This window comes from Patella vulgata, chromosome 6 (assembly GCF_932274485.2).
Source record: "Patella vulgata chromosome 6, xgPatVulg1.2, whole genome shotgun sequence".
NCBI lineage: Eukaryota > Metazoa > Mollusca > Gastropoda > Patellidae > Patella > Patella vulgata.
In genome coordinates, this window is record NC_065884.2 from 47,421,986 (window position 1) to 47,439,326 (window position 17,341).

General features: G+C 33.0%; 1 protein-coding gene across 5 annotated transcripts in view; it reads right to left on the bottom strand.

Moving 5' to 3' along the window:
* The window catches only part of LOC126825090 (cytoplasmic dynein 1 heavy chain 1), an 83,390-nt gene that overhangs the window by 26,535 nt on the left and 39,514 nt on the right, over positions 1-17,341 (bottom strand). For all 5 annotated transcript variants that reach the window (XM_056101933.1, XM_050554557.2, XM_056101934.1 and 2 more), the window contains exons 37-59: positions 16,753-17,035; positions 16,157-16,257; positions 15,692-15,848; positions 14,913-15,153; positions 14,384-14,567; positions 13,568-13,780; positions 13,197-13,349; positions 12,609-12,694; positions 11,942-12,098; positions 10,503-10,706; positions 9,964-10,167; positions 9,171-9,338; positions 8,563-8,796; positions 7,457-7,631; positions 7,028-7,181; positions 6,512-6,677; positions 5,994-6,157; positions 4,713-4,899; positions 4,223-4,486; positions 3,612-3,824; positions 3,137-3,228; positions 2,885-2,978; positions 848-1,039 (exon numbers count right to left, since the gene is read on the bottom strand). In XM_056101933.1, coding sequence (XP_055957908.1) covers positions 848-1,039; positions 2,885-2,978; positions 3,137-3,228; positions 3,612-3,824; positions 4,223-4,486; positions 4,713-4,899; positions 5,994-6,157; positions 6,512-6,677; positions 7,028-7,181; positions 7,457-7,631; positions 8,563-8,796; positions 9,171-9,338; positions 9,964-10,167; positions 10,503-10,706; positions 11,942-12,098; positions 12,609-12,694; positions 13,197-13,349; positions 13,568-13,780; positions 14,384-14,567; positions 14,913-15,153; positions 15,692-15,848; positions 16,157-16,257; positions 16,753-17,035 — 4,086 coding nt within the window. The remainder of the gene's footprint in view (positions 1-847; positions 1,040-2,884; positions 2,979-3,136; positions 3,229-3,611; positions 3,825-4,222; positions 4,487-4,712; positions 4,900-5,993; positions 6,158-6,511; positions 6,678-7,027; positions 7,182-7,456; positions 7,632-8,562; positions 8,797-9,170; positions 9,339-9,963; positions 10,168-10,502; positions 10,707-11,941; positions 12,099-12,608; positions 12,695-13,196; positions 13,350-13,567; positions 13,781-14,383; positions 14,568-14,912; positions 15,154-15,691; positions 15,849-16,156; positions 16,258-16,752; positions 17,036-17,341) is intronic.

Sequence of the window (17,341 nt, forward strand, 5' to 3'; positions counted from 1 at the left end):
AGAGTGATGCCGAGACATTTAATTGTGCTGGATATATATTTAACAATATCATCAATACTATCTTTATAAAAGGAATAATATTTATGTGTAGAAACCCATATGGTATGCCATTTTTATTATGTGAAATCTTGATATGTGTACTTAATACATGTACATGGTCTAATACTACGGCACACTTTATCTTTATTTTGCCATGTTTGCTTAAGCTTTTATCAAAGTCTTGCTGTATGCAGTTGTAAAATTTGAACGCTGACTGTTTTATCAAGATTATGATTTAATATTATTAAATGCTGATTACGATATAAGTCCCTAAATTTATCAGCAGAGCCGATGATAGCTTCTGTCTTTGTCAATATCATATACACTTTCCCATTTTTCTATAAATAGAGTTGAAAATATAACCATCTATTAAGGTCTCTATCTGAACTTTGATGCCAGCGAGGCTTGTATAATGTCTAAATAATCAAACGCATGCCAACTAAAATAAAAGGTCGGAGTGCCAAGCAAGAGAGAATGATTTGATCACAACTCGAATGATATTTTAAAGTTATTAACTGAGTCTTTTGGAAAAGATATCGTCAACTCAAATATCGACAAAATGGCTGTGGATCAACCAGTGACAATTTCTACCGATAGGCTACTTATCAGCCAAATACCGATGGTGAAACCGATAATTGGAACATCACTACTAAAAACAATGAAATTATATTGATTTGAAAGTTTCATCAGAAACGCCAAATGATCCCAAATTTACCATGAATTGCTTAATAAATTCAGCATTCAATCACCACTACATGAAATCTATTGTCTTTAGGGGTTCAAAGGATTTGGTTTAAAGAATACTTACAAAATGATTAATAAAATCCAGGTAATGTCTTGGTGTGATTGCCATAACACGACCACCTCGTCTACCTACACGTTGATTGGCTTGATGTAATGACTGATGTACATATACGTAAGCATTAACAACAGCTTCACGATGAGCTGGTGGTGTTGGTAAATCTTCATAAGCTTTCGGGAAATCTGGTGGTGCTATGTACTAAAGTATAAAATAAAACAGATTTGATAAGCTTTTAAAAAAAAAAAAAAAAAAAAATATAATAAAGATGCTTATCAATGTCACTATAGTTGTTATGCAAATTTACATAGGGAATGAAATACAAACTCAGGTTAGTAATTTTGATGCATGTTTGATTAATAAATTAGGTATAAAACATACATAGACCCTATTATAATGTAAGATCGTCCGAAATGTAATATATGAAATGTTATCTTCAAAAAAAACATCATCAAAGCGATATATTTCAATAATACATGCTATAATAAAGCCTTAATAACATGCAGGTGGGTATTTAGAATATACCCAATAACCATCTTGAAGGTTTTAATAAAATCATGCAATGAATTCCATATTATATAGAAAAGCTTTTTTTAGTGATTTAGCAGGTTGGTTTTACATCTAGCTCATTCATTCGTTATTTGTCTGAAGAAAATCTCTCAGAAATTAGCAAATAAAATTGTCCGAACTGGTGTACAGTAAGGGTTTTTTTCTTGCTAATTGCTATCGCACATAAACATGACAACAGCACGTGAATTAGGGTCTGATATGGATAAGAATATATCATTATGAAACAGTTTTTGAAGACTGTATCTCTCTATAGCTAAAACCAACATGACTCCTTGACAAGAGTTCTACACATACTACGATCTGCAAATAACCATAATACATTAAATGTGCTAAAAAGTCAAATTCTTAAGTGTGTCAGTGGCATAAGTTATCAACAACAACACTGTATAGAAAGGAATTTCTGAATTTGAGAAGCAAACGAAAATACATTTTGCTATAGATAGTAATTTTAATAGCTAAATTTGACCATGCAAGAAATTTGATGGTGTGATGATGACGGAAGAGGGAGAGAGAGAGAGTAATGGGGTTTAAGGTCCACTTAACACAACTAATTAATTTCAGGACTAACATATGGTTCAAATCTGTTTCTAGGCAGTGGGAGGAAACCAGAGAAAACCCTCGAGGATGGAAAGGCAACCTTACTCCTTGTCACATGGTGAATCAAAACCACACCACTTGGCTTAAGACCTAAAGAGCATGTTTTAAAACATTCAGCTACCCCCTTTCAACCTTGATGATGATGATGAGGTGGTATTTTGAGATGATAATATAAGACTTAAAGCCAGTAAGTAAAGCAATATGAACATTTAGCACATACAGCCAAAGCTATTTAAATTTTCAATCACTATTATTATTGATACCAAAGCAAATTTTAACATGAATTAATATGTAAATTTCTCGTTAAAATCACCTCGTTAACATCCTATTATATTGGTAAATTGTGTAGTAAAAATAAAACATGTAATAAGTACTGTGATTAAAAACATAATATCAGAGTTATCTGTCTTTCTCCATAAACGTGAAAGTATGACTAGAACTGACCAGTTTATCTCCAGTTTAAACGACAGAAATTATATTTTACGAACCATAACAATAACATTCAATGATCCTTCATAACTGAACAATCCCCAATGATGTAATGAATTTACAGCATGTGTATGACAATCTTGTGTTAGAAGCAATTACAAATGTGTTTTTGTTTAGTAAAATTTTGGAATCTAAACCCCAATGCAGCATCATATCCTGAACTTCAAAATGACAAATTCTGTAATTCAGGCGCAAAACATCTTGAATGTAAATAAATGAGGCCAGATTCCAACACCATACGGTCAACCATCCTCTAAAAACTTATATGTATATTGTACTATAAATGTATTTATCAACACAAGTTTTCTTGGTAATACACAGTAAGATGTTTAGATTAGTTATTATACATGTGTAGGAAATAAAACATTCTACTGATAAATATTTACTTACATTTCCCTTCTCCAAGTCAACTTTGTTGGTAAATTCTTTTCCTACTTGGAATAAAGCTCCATTGGACCAATCTCCAAACCAATTCAATACACATCTACAGAATAAAGTTTTGTAAAAATGTATTAAAAAAATAATAATAAAAGGATACCTCAAGAGTAACTTTTCAAATTCAATCTGCCAAAAGATTTTCCACATGCAATCCCTGGGAAACCATGCTTGAATCTAGTAACCCAATATAATCTAGTATAATACCTGTTAAAGAGAGCAGGTGATGTAGATGCTCTATCTTTTAAACCTTCAGATGATGGATTCATTGTAAATACAACATGAAGATTTCTCATAACCTGTAAATAATCATCATAAAAAGAATAAAACCAAATTAACAAATGCATTGTCTTTTCTTTATCTTCACAATGTGATCACATCTTCCAAATTCCCTCCACACAAAAATGTTCTTAATATCATACCATGAGTAACTTTTTCTAACTTTTTATGATGGGCATTTAGTAACTGAAATTATATGGGCATTTAGTAACAGAAATTTTATTAAAAGAATCCCTCTCTTGTACATAGACAATACAGAAATCAGTTCATTCACATTCTGTTTAGGGTCATGCTAATTTTTTTCAAAGCAATTCACTAGGCTTCACTGTATCACTGATGTTTGAATCCAATTACTACACCCCTGTGATAGCTGTTACAGTGAACTAATGAATTAATAGTTTACCTGTTGTGTGAACCATTTATATAATTCTTCACCAGAATCTAACATTAAACCTTCTCTCTGTGCTCCTTCCTTACACTGTGTCATCAATGTACTATATTCATCTCCTTCAAATAAACCTGGTACTTCACCATTAGCTAAAAGAGTATTCATTCTCTCAAGAAAACCAGAATCTAATACATTTGACTCATCCATTATGAAACAGATCTTCTCTCCCTGTAAAATATAAATACATATATATATATATATAAAGACATAAACGTACATATTTAGGGTTATCAAGATCCTAGGATAAAGTTATTTGGAATCACTAAATGCTTTACGATTATTTTATCCAAAACACGAGGGCTTTGTGGTTCCAACAGACAAGGAACCAGAAATAAAAGATATATCAATTAATAACTGGAGCACATATTGGTATAATTTGATGTTTAATGTGTAGTCAAACATTTTCTGGTCAATAAGAATCACTGCTTGAACAGACTAAAATTCCCTTAAAGTCTTGATCAATGGTGTCTATTTTCATCAAATCAAAGTCAATGGGCTGATATCGTTCTTAACAATTCAAGACTGGTAAAAGAAAATAGATCGATGAATAAAATAAAGAGACATACCTTACAGCCTGATCTTCTCAGTACAGTTCTTAGATCTTCATCAAATTCTAAACCAGTATATTTGTTATGTACTTTAATCTGATATACAGTTAACCCATTCATCCATGCTACAAATCTAGACAGAGTTGTCTTTCCTGCACCACTGACCCCAATCAATAGAAGATGACCTTGTGGTTGCCGGAATATACGATCTATACGTAGAACATGATCTAATACTTCATCGAACAATACTAAAGGTACATCCAATTCTTCTTCATAGAATACCTACAATCATATAAAAGTCAATTACTGTAGCTAGAATCGAATACCGATAGCTAGGATCATATCAAAAACAAATTAACTGTTGCCAATAAAATAAATCCCATCAATCAGATATAGGTTTATCAATGATCAAGTTTAGAAATCAAAGGTTTTAATAATGAATAATATTTTGACAAACATGATAAATTTTCTTGACAGTAAAATTTAGCTAATGGTTTATTGTACCCACCTTAAGTCTGGCTTTAGTATATTCTCTAAGATCTTCTCGACCAACAGGCATATAATCTTTAGATAACCATTTAGAGAATAATATAGGTCTCACTAGACCATCATCACGGTTTAGATTAGGGAAATGTTGCATGGCTACAGCATCTATATTTTTATCTGTCCAGAACCTTTCTTCATCTTCTATTAATCTGTAATATGAAACAGGTCACATTATAATGGATGGACTGACAGATATGGACTACTTATTTAACCAATGTTCTGATTTATACATCAAAATGATCTCCTTGAATTTCTTGAACATGAAAGAAAACTAACCTGATCATTCAGTGATTAATGTTTCAAGTTTATTAGAATGCTGTTTGTTCGAAAATCTGAATTGATCATACTGTTGTGAAGAAGACATTCCTTGAATTATGAATTAAATTGGAAAATAAACTGGTAAAACTAAAGCCGATCTTTGTCATTTGGGGCATTTTGAATCCCTTGCAAACAGCAATACTGTGTTAGTAGTAAAGTGATGTAGGATGGAGGGCCTGGCAAGGGACAAGGTATAGTCGTTCGGATGGGATGAAAAACGGAGGTCCTGTGTACACATTGACATGCACATAAGAGAGAGAGAGAGAAATGGGGTTTAACGTCCACTCGACACAAACTAGGTCATTTCGGGACTAACATATGGTTTTAATTTTATTTACATAATTCGCTTGCGCGTAGGGGTCTTTAGCAGTGGGAGGAAACCGGAGGACCCGGAGAAAACCCACGAGGTAGGACAGGCGACCCTACTCCTTGCCACATACAACCGGGGATTCGAAACCACGCCAGTCGATTCAATGACAGACTTTTTGATACAGCGCGCGCACGCTAACCATTCAGCCATCCAATCCCCCGACATGCACATAAAAGAACCCTTGACATCTGGAATTCGAAATAAAAGGAGGCTGTAGCACCGCTGTCTGGGCAAAATTTCCCTCATAATACACATAATACATTGCATGGCGTATGCCCATCTTCGTTAGCCAAGTAGCTATAGGAGCAGAACAGTAGGATGTTAAACCCGACTTCATTTCATTTCCAAAAATAGTTCCATTTAGTATTTACTTATTAGACATGATGATGTGTCTCTTTCTAATCTGAATGGATCTAAGTTAGATTATCTGCTGTTGACAATTTGGTTTTGTTTTTCACATCAATTTGGAGTACATTTGGAGTGACAAATTAAATATTGCAGCAGCTGTAAGGGTTAAAGAGAAAGTAACTAAATTTGATAAAACAAAAATCATACCTGTCCTGGAATAATCGTAGAGCTTCGTGAGCCCAGATCCTGACTAAACCATCTACACTTAGGTTTTCTAATGGTCGTAAATATTCACAAATACCTCGTACCCATCGAGTTAACTCACGAGGACTGTAGACATAGTGGGGTTGCATATCTTGTGTAAATCTTTCCTGTACAAATGAAGAAAACCAAATGAAATAAGTACAGCTCATTACTCTATGAACGTGTTTATGAAAAAGATCTTTACTAATGGTGATGGTTTACTAATTCTAAATCAGTATATCTACAGGTCAACAGTGAGACAGTTATCGTGTCCAAGTTGTGTGTATCTGCTCGGTCTAAGCAGAAAATGCTTACCACCAAACCTGTGAAGACATTCACCTAATAAATATATTCCATAAGTTGAAACATTATATCTCAATTAGAAGAAGAGTTATTGTGTTCCAGAAGGTGTGAAGGACAGACGGACAAATCAATGTTCTCTGCTTTATCCTAAAGGCGAGGGATAATAATTTAAATATTACCTGTGACATAAGGAAGAATTGAACCATGGCGTTTGTAAGAGGATCAGCATACGGTTTAAGGCTAGGTACCAGACGTAACATGGCACGGTTAAATGTTCCGTAAATCTGTTTAAGTGATGTTTCACCAGGATAATCTACATATACTACTGGTACATGTCGTAAAAATCTGAAATAAAACCCTCCAAAATTAGATAATACTGTTTCAATAAAACAAATAGATAAATCCCCAATACATAAGAACAAATCTCGACATTTATGTTTGTTCATAGCAGATGATTCAACATTAAATGATTTGTGCAACGAATGTGTAAACAAAATAATTAATACTGTAAATGGGGCTCATCCTAGATATTTTAATTTTGACCAGGACAACTGCCATTATAACTCTTTTCTCGTATGTGCACTGCCCAGAAACATCATTCATTTTTTCTTTCAAGTAATATTGCACACTTTTCATTTCAGCCAACTATTAATTGCCCTCACAAATTCCTACATCCCTTGGTATCAAATACAAACCTATGAGAGAGTGGTTTTCTACCCGGATCAGTAGGAGGATTACAAGCACCAACAAACTGTAATCTTTCAAATTTAATCCACATCTGATCAGATGGTCTGTAGAATCCACCATGTTCCATCATTTGACGTAAGAATGAAATAACTCTCTGGGTCCCTACATAAGAAAATAAATAAGCAAATGAAACAAGTCATGAATTTCTGGCAGAATAATATTCAATAAAGAATCAAAATAGTTAGGCATGGAAACTTCTCAAAGGCAAGTGATATCAGGTGTTCTATAAAGAGTAAGCATTGTCTTTTATTCAATCATCAGCCAAATACAACAATTTCATGTTGCATATTTCTAACAATAGTATATGAACATGCACACCACATATGATATCCAAACTGAAGCAGAAAATCTTTTCGAATATCTTAATTAGTACAAACCATATTTGTCCATATCTGGTAAATTGATTTCATCACAGAAGAGTACCAGCCATTTGTTCAGTTGAACAGGGGAGAGAACCATTCCATTTGGTGTACGACGATATTCACAATAATGATCAAATGTTTTCAATAATAATTCTGGGTTTGTTGCACTGGAGAAATTCAAACCAACAACCTATTGAAGACAAAAGATTCAACACTTTTAAATGATCTACTGTGGTATTGGGGTGTATATTGGGGTGTATAGGCCACAAGATGGCCTGGATTGTTTATGACAATCAATAGGGCTAATTAAAACAGCCATCTTACATTTCACTCCATCCCAGAATTCCATCTAGGATCCAAGCCACTCGGCAAACCTCAACAGATTCCAGTACCCTACATCTAATCTCGGCTGTATAACAAAGTCCGCCATTAGAACTACTTTCAAGTTCCCGGATTACAATGGCGTTGTCCCTGATGACCAATGACGTCATAGATGACGACGTATTTGAAGAATGTTTTATCTTACAAAATTTCCAAAGATTGAAGCTGTTTTTCTTTCAAGTTTATCCGATTTTCTTTAGACAAGGACAAATTTGCACTGAAAATTCTACGCACTCTTCGAACGACGCAATTTTGAGAACTTCTTTCTAAACGCGGGCAAGTTTCCCTTATAAGTAAACCGGTGCCGCATCGCAAATGTATAGGCGTAGGTACATATCACTTACTGTCACACAGCCGAGGCTAGATGTAGGATACCGGAATCTGCCGAGGTTTGCCGAGTGGGATCCAAGCCTTTTATTAATCAAGGGAAGTAACTCAATTAACACAAAGAACTCAAGAAGGCTTCAGACCACAATTCCTTAATAATATGAATAAGTTGGTTTAGTAAAGGACACTACTGACACACAATATACTGAATGGAGTTAAAATCTGTTCATATTTTCAAATAATAATTGAATAATGAGAGCGCATTCAAATGTTTTAAAATGCAAAGACAAATTATTTGAAAGGGCATATAAAATTGGGTAATTAACTTATATACCAAAACAATATAAACTAACAATTCTCTAATATTATGTATGTTAACAAAAGTTTTCAAAACTGGAAAATATTAGACTTACCTCCATGTCTGGAAGGGCTCTCAGAGCACTGAATAATGTCATAGTTTTACCAGAACCAGGTGGTCCACATAGTAATATAGGTTTATGTTCAGCTAACCATGTATATAATAAACTTTCATGTCGTACTGTATCTATAGTAGGTATAACCACATCAGGTGAAGCTACTTTATGTGTTTCTACTTCAACTTGTGGTACTTTAGATTGCCATGGTGACCATTCCCCAGATATAGCCACCTGTGAGTGTAATAACATACAAATTTAGTTCCTTATTAATTTTATGCAAATTATTCGCAGATTAAATGTGTTTTGTTTAAGCTTATTTTTATGATTTGGTTGTCTGCTATTTTCAGTTGAATGACTGAAATGGTACATAATATCCACTCAAAACAAGAACCGGGTAGTATTGGTTTGGAGCCAATTTCAATTGTCAATCTTTATTTCAGTTATTCCCGTCAGAGCAAGGCTTTTTACCAATTGGGTAACGTGAGGTTATAACAACAATCCTGCCATATGTCATATACAATTAAACTTAAAATCAATCCAACACGATTTCCTTGGGCTAAAATCAAAACATAAACTAGTTATTAATATAGCAATCAAATTATTACCTCAAAATCTATAATAGAAGCATTGGTAGTTGGAGGTAATGGTACAGTAGTTATACCACGAATAAATTCACCTAATTCTTGTCTCATTTTAATTCTACCATCACCAGACATAGACCATACTATACTGTATATTAAATACTTGGTTAAATAACGTTCCAATTGATCTTGCTGAAATAAAACAAACATAAATATAGGTGTAAAATAAATTCAGACTGGTTTCAGTTAACATGTTGGTATATTTTTTCTCTTCTCAAATCTTGGATATGTTTTTCCAAGAAACTACATAAGCAGATTTTTTTTCTTATTAGTTTTTAAAATTTACGTTTATTTTTGAATCTTTGTCAAATGTACATAACTAAGTTTGCTATAAACAGTTGTACCTTAAACATAATACCCACCCTTATCACTTGGAATTCAATTTGTGCAAACATCTCTTCAAGTGGATCAAATCTTTAGATGTATATATTATATAAGACTTTGTTTAGAAATGAAATGGGGTTTAACTTCTACTTTTCTACACCAACCAGGCTAACGAAGACTGGCTTATTCTTGCCATATCTGTCAAGGGTTCTTTTACGTGCACGCCAACTTATACATGGGACCTCGGTTTAAAGTTGCATCTGAATGACTAGATCCTTTCCTTGCCATGCACTGTTCTGCACTACTGACATGAGAAAACCATTCCAGAAAGAACTCTCATGAACAACCCAAGACCTCCACTACAGCTCCCGCTTGGTTTATAAAACTTGTAGTAATGGATGACAGTTAAATAGTTTCTAGTACATGAACTAACCTGTATAGGGAAATCAGCATGATTATTATTGTAAGCTAGAACATTTCTCACACCCTGGTTTAACATAGAGAAGAGAGAATTGAGAGCTCGGAGACGGGTAAAATCCATTACATGATCTAAATTGACAGCAAACTCCATACTTCTAATAACTAGACCATCTGATGTGAAGAAAGGTTGAAATATGGTTGCAGCATCTCTTTGAACCTGGAATAAAACCAAAAATGTTCATTGAATTATATAATGTTAATAAAGCCAGCAAAGCTAACAGTAGAGTATCAAATTGATTTAACTTTAAAACAAAGAAAAGAGAACTTAATATGTCGTCACACAAATGTTAAATAATTCTGTGACTAACAACACTTGACCTCTGTTTACATCTGAAAAGTTGAAAGAATGGCTGATTACTTTTAAACAAGACTTTTTTCTATAATTCTTAGCACAATCCATGTAGTATTTTTTAGAAATTCATAAACCTTATAGAATTTCCCTTTGGAGAAAAAAAATAACAAAAAAAAATAAATCACATTATTTCAACATACAGCTATAGATGGTGATTCTAATTCTTCCTTGGCTGCAAATTCCTCTTCCATTTCTTCAACATGTACATGACGTAACTGTTCTAAGAAGTTTTCAAATATCATATCTGTGGATAGTACATCTTCACTGAACCATACCATACCACATCGACTGACAGTAGCTAGTGTGGCATATCGTAAATCTTGTACCTCAAACATTATTCGCACCTAAAAATATAACAGAAATTATTGATAAAGTAAGAATCGAGAAAGAAAAAAAAAGCTATACATTTTTGTCAAGACAACTATAGGTGACGTAAAATTACAATGATGTCATCATATATTTATAAAGGTTCAGAACTTTTAAGCTAGAACATTCATTCATTACACATCTACTTTATACAAAACTCAAAGGGGTTTCACAATATTAAAATTTATTTCAATTTTTTAAAGTATACATCATTAATCTATGTAATGGCCTTCAATGAAAGCTTTGTCCCAAATTATAAAAAGCAAGCAGGTCAACATAACACTCAATTGTCTTCATAAAATGTGAGACTGTTACAATTTTCAAATGTTCAGACAGTAGCAGTTAATACAAGTCAAAAGTATGAAAAGCATGTTCATAATATAATTGAAATTTGTTTGCAAATTTTGAAATTAAAGATGCATTATATATGTAAGAGCTAAATCTGCCAATTACAGGACGTTGTTCTAGCTTCAAATGTTATATAAATTATTATTTGGACATTTATTCACACGACAAGCCAAGAATCAAATCTCTAGGCCGTCGAATGTCTTAGATATTGAATGGATTACAACACCTTCGCCATTTCATAATTTAACAATAAAATGGATAAGTTTAGTATCCTAGCAATGGTACTTGATAATTGAGACTATCTAGTCAAAACTTCCAATAGTCATAACTTTGCTCAGAATAAAGAAATCTGAATGAAATTTTCATTATATTCATTTCTAATTATCCAATCTGATTAAAACACAAATCCTATTTCGTTTCATTTTCTTACAGTTAAAAATTTCGTTTTGTCTTTCCTTCAATAGGATCTGGAAGAGTTGTTATATAACCCGCATTCTGGATGATGTGAGGGATTAGCCAATGAAACGGTCTGTTAGGCGAGTTTTTGGCATGATATGCACGGAACTGTGGGTAACCCACTGGAACATCAAAGCTGATTGGTTATCAAATGTCTCACAACATACAGTGTCAAAAGCCGCTCATATGATCTCTGACACAACCTTCCACTTTAAGTACAACGGGTCAGATCTTCATGTAGTGAAGACCATCGAAAGTATATAAAAAAAAAAACTAAACGAAATATAGATCTGTATTTTAATCAGATTGCTAATTATCTATTTTTTTAACTATTACAGTAAGAAAGGCCATATCTTTATCTAAATCTACTAATCCATTATCATAAGCTAGAATAAGATTCTATACTTACATTGGGTGGTATACCCAATCGTTCACCATTAGGTAATGTGAGTAGTTTATTATCATCTAATACAGAGTTCAAATTCTCTACCCATTCCGGATCAACATCACCATCAAATATAATCCATTGTCTTTTACTCAATTCACCTCGAACATTATCAATAATCCTGCACAAATATAAACAATTTTCAGTCATCCAATATATTTGGATGTCTCCCTAATGAACTTTCATTTAGCTATGTATGTTATCAAAGCCTAATTCATACTTAAAAATGCTTATGTAGCCAATCTGCCTATTGCAGGTCTTTATTTTGGCTTCAAGAGTTATAAACTATTATTTAGACATATATTCATATGACAAGTCTATATTCAACTCTCTAGACCATTTAATGATTTTATTTAAAAATGGTGTAGTGAGGCTAAGCCTTGAATAACAAATACCGTTGTAACACTAACAATCTATGCCACATCTTGTCAAAACTTCAAACGGTGATAACTTTGCTCAAAATAAAGTAATTTGAACGAAATTTCAATATATTCATTTTGCATTATCGATTTTTGAACTATCATAGCAAGAACAGCCAGCTCTTTATCTAAATCTTATATTACCCATCTTTAATGTAATTAAATTTACAATGTAGGGAAGGAAATTGTCTTTTAAAGAAAATATATCTTACTTTCTGAGTATATGTGTAAAGAGACCATCTGTCCATTCTCTGGTATTAGGATCTAAATTACCATACAGAATCTCTTTTGATATAGACTGGTGAATACAAAAAGAGATCAAAATATTATAAAAAAACAAATAAAAAGACACATGACCAGGCGAAAAGAAATGAATTGTACTCCCGCTTGTAAAACAGAAGACTACGCATCATAATGAAAATCAGAATGGCCATCAAAATATATATATATATTTCTTTTCGCCTGGTCATGTGACTGTATATTATTTGGCTGTTACACTTTATCACTTTCAAAGATAAGTTTTGAATCAAAATATTACCAAGCACAAAAGAAGACATTGCAAAATATAGATCTTCTTGTGTATGTTGTGCAAATAGCAAGTCAATCTGCAATTAAACTTGGGCACAACATGGAAATTAACTTGGTAGTGAAAGAACACTGACCAACATAATAGTTTTGGTGATCGGGGTGCCATGTGACAGCCAAATTAGTTTGGGAACCACTTTATACCTTACTTGTTTTTGTGACTGAAATTTATGTTTGCATGCTAGATATCCTTATCTGGCATTTGAATCACTTACCTTTGGATCAATAACATGAGCCACACCCTCAATACCTTCAACTCTTTCAAGGGCCTTTAATAACACTTTCCATGCTGTTGATTTACCACTACCACTAGGGCCAACCATCATTAAGCCATGATGTAAATTAGTTATCTGATATAATTGTAACACCTGAAATATAACATTAATATGTAATAATTAATACATGTTGTTAGTTGTGGAATAATGTAAATATTCAGCCTACAAGCCATACCATCAACTTAACATCTTCATGCAGTGAATGAGCATAAGTACAAAAGAATTGAATTCATGTCATACAATTGCAATTCTATCAATTTGGAGTGTTCCAGACTGACAATCTAGCTTCTCCTGTTATATTTCATTATTACCTTTTCAACCCACGATGTTCCAACATCATCTCCTTCTCCATAACACAAATACATTTCTTTACACACTTTACGGATCTCTTGACGTAGCAATTTCATTTCAGCAGCAGAATACTTAACACCAGGGAATACATCGGACAATAAACTATGTAATAGAGGAATATCTTCTGCCACTAGTTTTGGTACCATAGTCTCCATCACACTCTGTATTAAAATCTACAAAATAACAAAAAACGGTACAATTTAATCAAGTCAATTACCATATAATAGCCATCAATGTTTTCCCCAAATAAAATTTAAGATGAAAGTCTTGCAATAACTACACAGCAGCACCATGTTTTGTATCAGTATTACACAGTTATGTCATTTTGGGACTAAAATATTGTAGATCTTGTTTCATTCATTCATTCAAAAAAAATAAATAAATTGAGAAGAAATTCAATAACCTTCATTTTGGCAGGCAACCTTACTCAAGTACAACAAACATTTGTGAGACAAAACTCACATCTCGCAGAATTGACAGACCCATGTTGGAGCATTTGAATTCCGATCCCTATCTTGTACCTGGGGTAATGACATCACACTGACCGGAAATCAGCCTTTTATGATTTATTTTTAAAGGTCTTTTACATTTTCACAAGGTTGGGAAGGTGACCATACTCTTTGTCACATAAATGCTTGTGATCAAAACCATGCGGCTTGACTCAATGACAGTCCTTTTGCTCCAATATCCAGGCATTAGATCACTGGACCACCCAATCTCCTAATTCAAATGAACCTGTCATTTTTCAAATCAGATTTTGATAGCATATATCGTACCTCTTGTTCAGGAAGGTTTTCAGCAATAGAGCCTTCATCTACTGGTTCACCGCTTTCTATTAAATCTTCTTTTACTGTACGTATCTTTTCACGTTTAACATTACCAGCGCTGACTAATACACTCTTTAATGCTCTCAAACCAAAATCATAATGTGACTGTGGTGATAACTGTTCATCACACAATCTGTAAACAAATAGTCATATCAGCAAAAAATCATCTATTTAATCTTTTAACATAGTTTATTACTGCTGAAATTTTCTTAGCAAATTCTGCCCTTGATTATTATGCAAACTGACTGGGTTTATGACTGGAGTTGAGAATTTATGTTCCTATGTAAACTATAATAAAAACTTATACTACACAAACTTATACAATGAAACGGTCCTGGAATTTCCACTATGACTTTATCTAGGAATGTAAGGGATATGTTATACGAACCAATAAGTCCAAAAGGCCAGTGAAAAATAGTTTTAAGAACATTTTGCTATGTCCATTCAGGAGAATGTCAGGGTAAAATATTTTACTTACTTGAAGAATGGTACAATTTTGCTGGCTAGCTTTTCAGCTTGACGGAAACCTTGAGAGTACAACATGACCTGTGAGATAAGCTGTCTGTTTGGTTTTGTCATGGCCAAGTTACGGAACAATTGTTTCAAATTATCTGGTAAATTAGATCGTCCAGCATAACCAGGATTCATAGTAATAAATATAGCCATATCTGCGTTGACTTTGACTTGCTTACCAATCAATTCAACAGATATAAATTGACCTAAAAATAAAATATAAATTATTTATTATGTGGAAGAGCCAAAAGGAAACAATAGAATGCCTTGAAAGAAATGCTAAATGTATAATAAATTTTATCACTTGTCATGCGCTCAGGTCTTAAGCAGCAGAAAGCAATTTGAGAATTCAGGAGAAAACACACAAAATTGCCAAGTATAATTGTGTGAAAGAAACCACAAATTTTATCACTTGCAATGCATTCAGGTCTTTTATCACTTGCAATGCATTCAGGTCTTAAGTAGCAAAAAAGAAATAAGAGAATTCGCAGTGAACACACTTAAGTTGCCAAGTACAATTGTGTGAAGGAAACCACAAAAGTTACTGAGATAACAGCAGATCAAAGCAGGTGAGTTGGACTGAATGGAAAATTAAGATCCAGTGTACAAAGTGCACTATCTTTACCTTGTATTGCTCTTATTTTATTTCATGTCAATGGATAATGCCAAGTTTAGAAGGATTTTTTTTTTTTAGTAGATGACCTATTAACATACAACCTGTGTTGATATAAAAAATCTTATTACCTTTTTTATCTTGACCAGCGAGATCTTTAAGAGCTTCTTGTATAGTCTGTATTTGTTGTGAAACAGCTGATAACATTCTTTCTTCTAAACGATTAAACTCATCAAAACAACCCCACGCTCCTACTTGACATAGACCAACAAAAATACGACCCATAGCCTGAAATATATCAACAAGTAATTCAAGTTTACTTCAAATCATCTTCATTACAGGCCAGATTCGGCCTCCTAATGGGTGTCATGCACCAAACAGGATATTCTTATTTTTTCAAGAATACCATCTAACAACTTGATTCACTGTAACAATTTATCTGTTTTATATTAATGTGCTGTTTGTTCTATGTTTTGTTGGGCATTGTGACCCGTAATTCTGAGATTAACAAGTTTGTTTGTGAAAAGTGAAAGGAATCACAGCATTATTAACTTAATGTCAGTTAATATGGTCAAAGTGAAAATAACACAACTCACCTGGAAATCAAATGTTTCATCACAGTTGAAAACAAGAACAAATCTTCCCAACTGGTTACCCAAGGCTTTTACAGACTCGGTCTTACCAGTACCAGCAGGTCCTAAATAAGGTAAATGAAGTAAAAGAAATTAATCAGTAGGCCGTAATAATAAAAAAGACTAGGTTCTATTTTTTAATTTTTACAAACTTTGATACAAATTTATTTAAAGTGAATATGGTATTTTGTGAAATTTATTTTTGTGTTAATCATTTAAAACTGAAATATGAGTGAAGTACGTTTTTTTAATTCTCAACTAATTTTTTTGTTAAATTTCAACTGATTTTTTTTATTTTTTTATGGCAACTTATTTGATAACAACAACATTGAGAACGATATGAGAACACTCATTGAAATGTTGTGCTACATAACATGTGTCACAAATCAGTGATTGTATTCCATATAAATTGTGTTGTGTTTTTATTGGTCTCAATTGCTAAATGTCACTCAAAGATTATAACAACATTTATGTTGCTATACCTGTAACACATGGCTAACAAAGAGGTTAAATGTATTCTTTACTTTGTGGGTAGTAAATAATTCTAGTAATATACCTACCAAATGGTGATCCTCCAAGTCGAGCTTCTAGAGCTTGTGTCATAGTTAAATAACATCTGTCTGTCAATGGTGTCTGTACTAATTTATCCTGTACACCTAAATACTCAAACCCATAATTAAACTTAGCATTAGCCATCTGTATGGAAAGTTGTTGCAAGACATCATGGTTTTTAGGGTCAAAGTAGAATCTCATCTGGCATAACCAATCAAATGACTTGACATTGTCGATTTTATTCTTGATCAACATACGTGTTACATCACGTTGATGGACTAATTCAGTGATCTGAGAAAAAATGAAACCTATGCATTCAAAATATTTCTTAAAAAAACAGCTCAATGTCATTCATTAAATGAAATCAGAAATGTTCAGTATTTTATTTGAAGTACCTAATGTCAGAAAGATTAAGTTAGGGGACAGCTATAACAATATTCTCTTCCAAAATTGAACAAGGTTGTGTGCAATGCAATAGAGTTTCTGCATACTCTTTCTACTAATTTTAAATGTTATTACTTTTCTAGGCACTACCAATGTGCATTACTGAATCTCTGCATGACTTCACTCATCTGTTCCACAGGACTTAAATAAGTG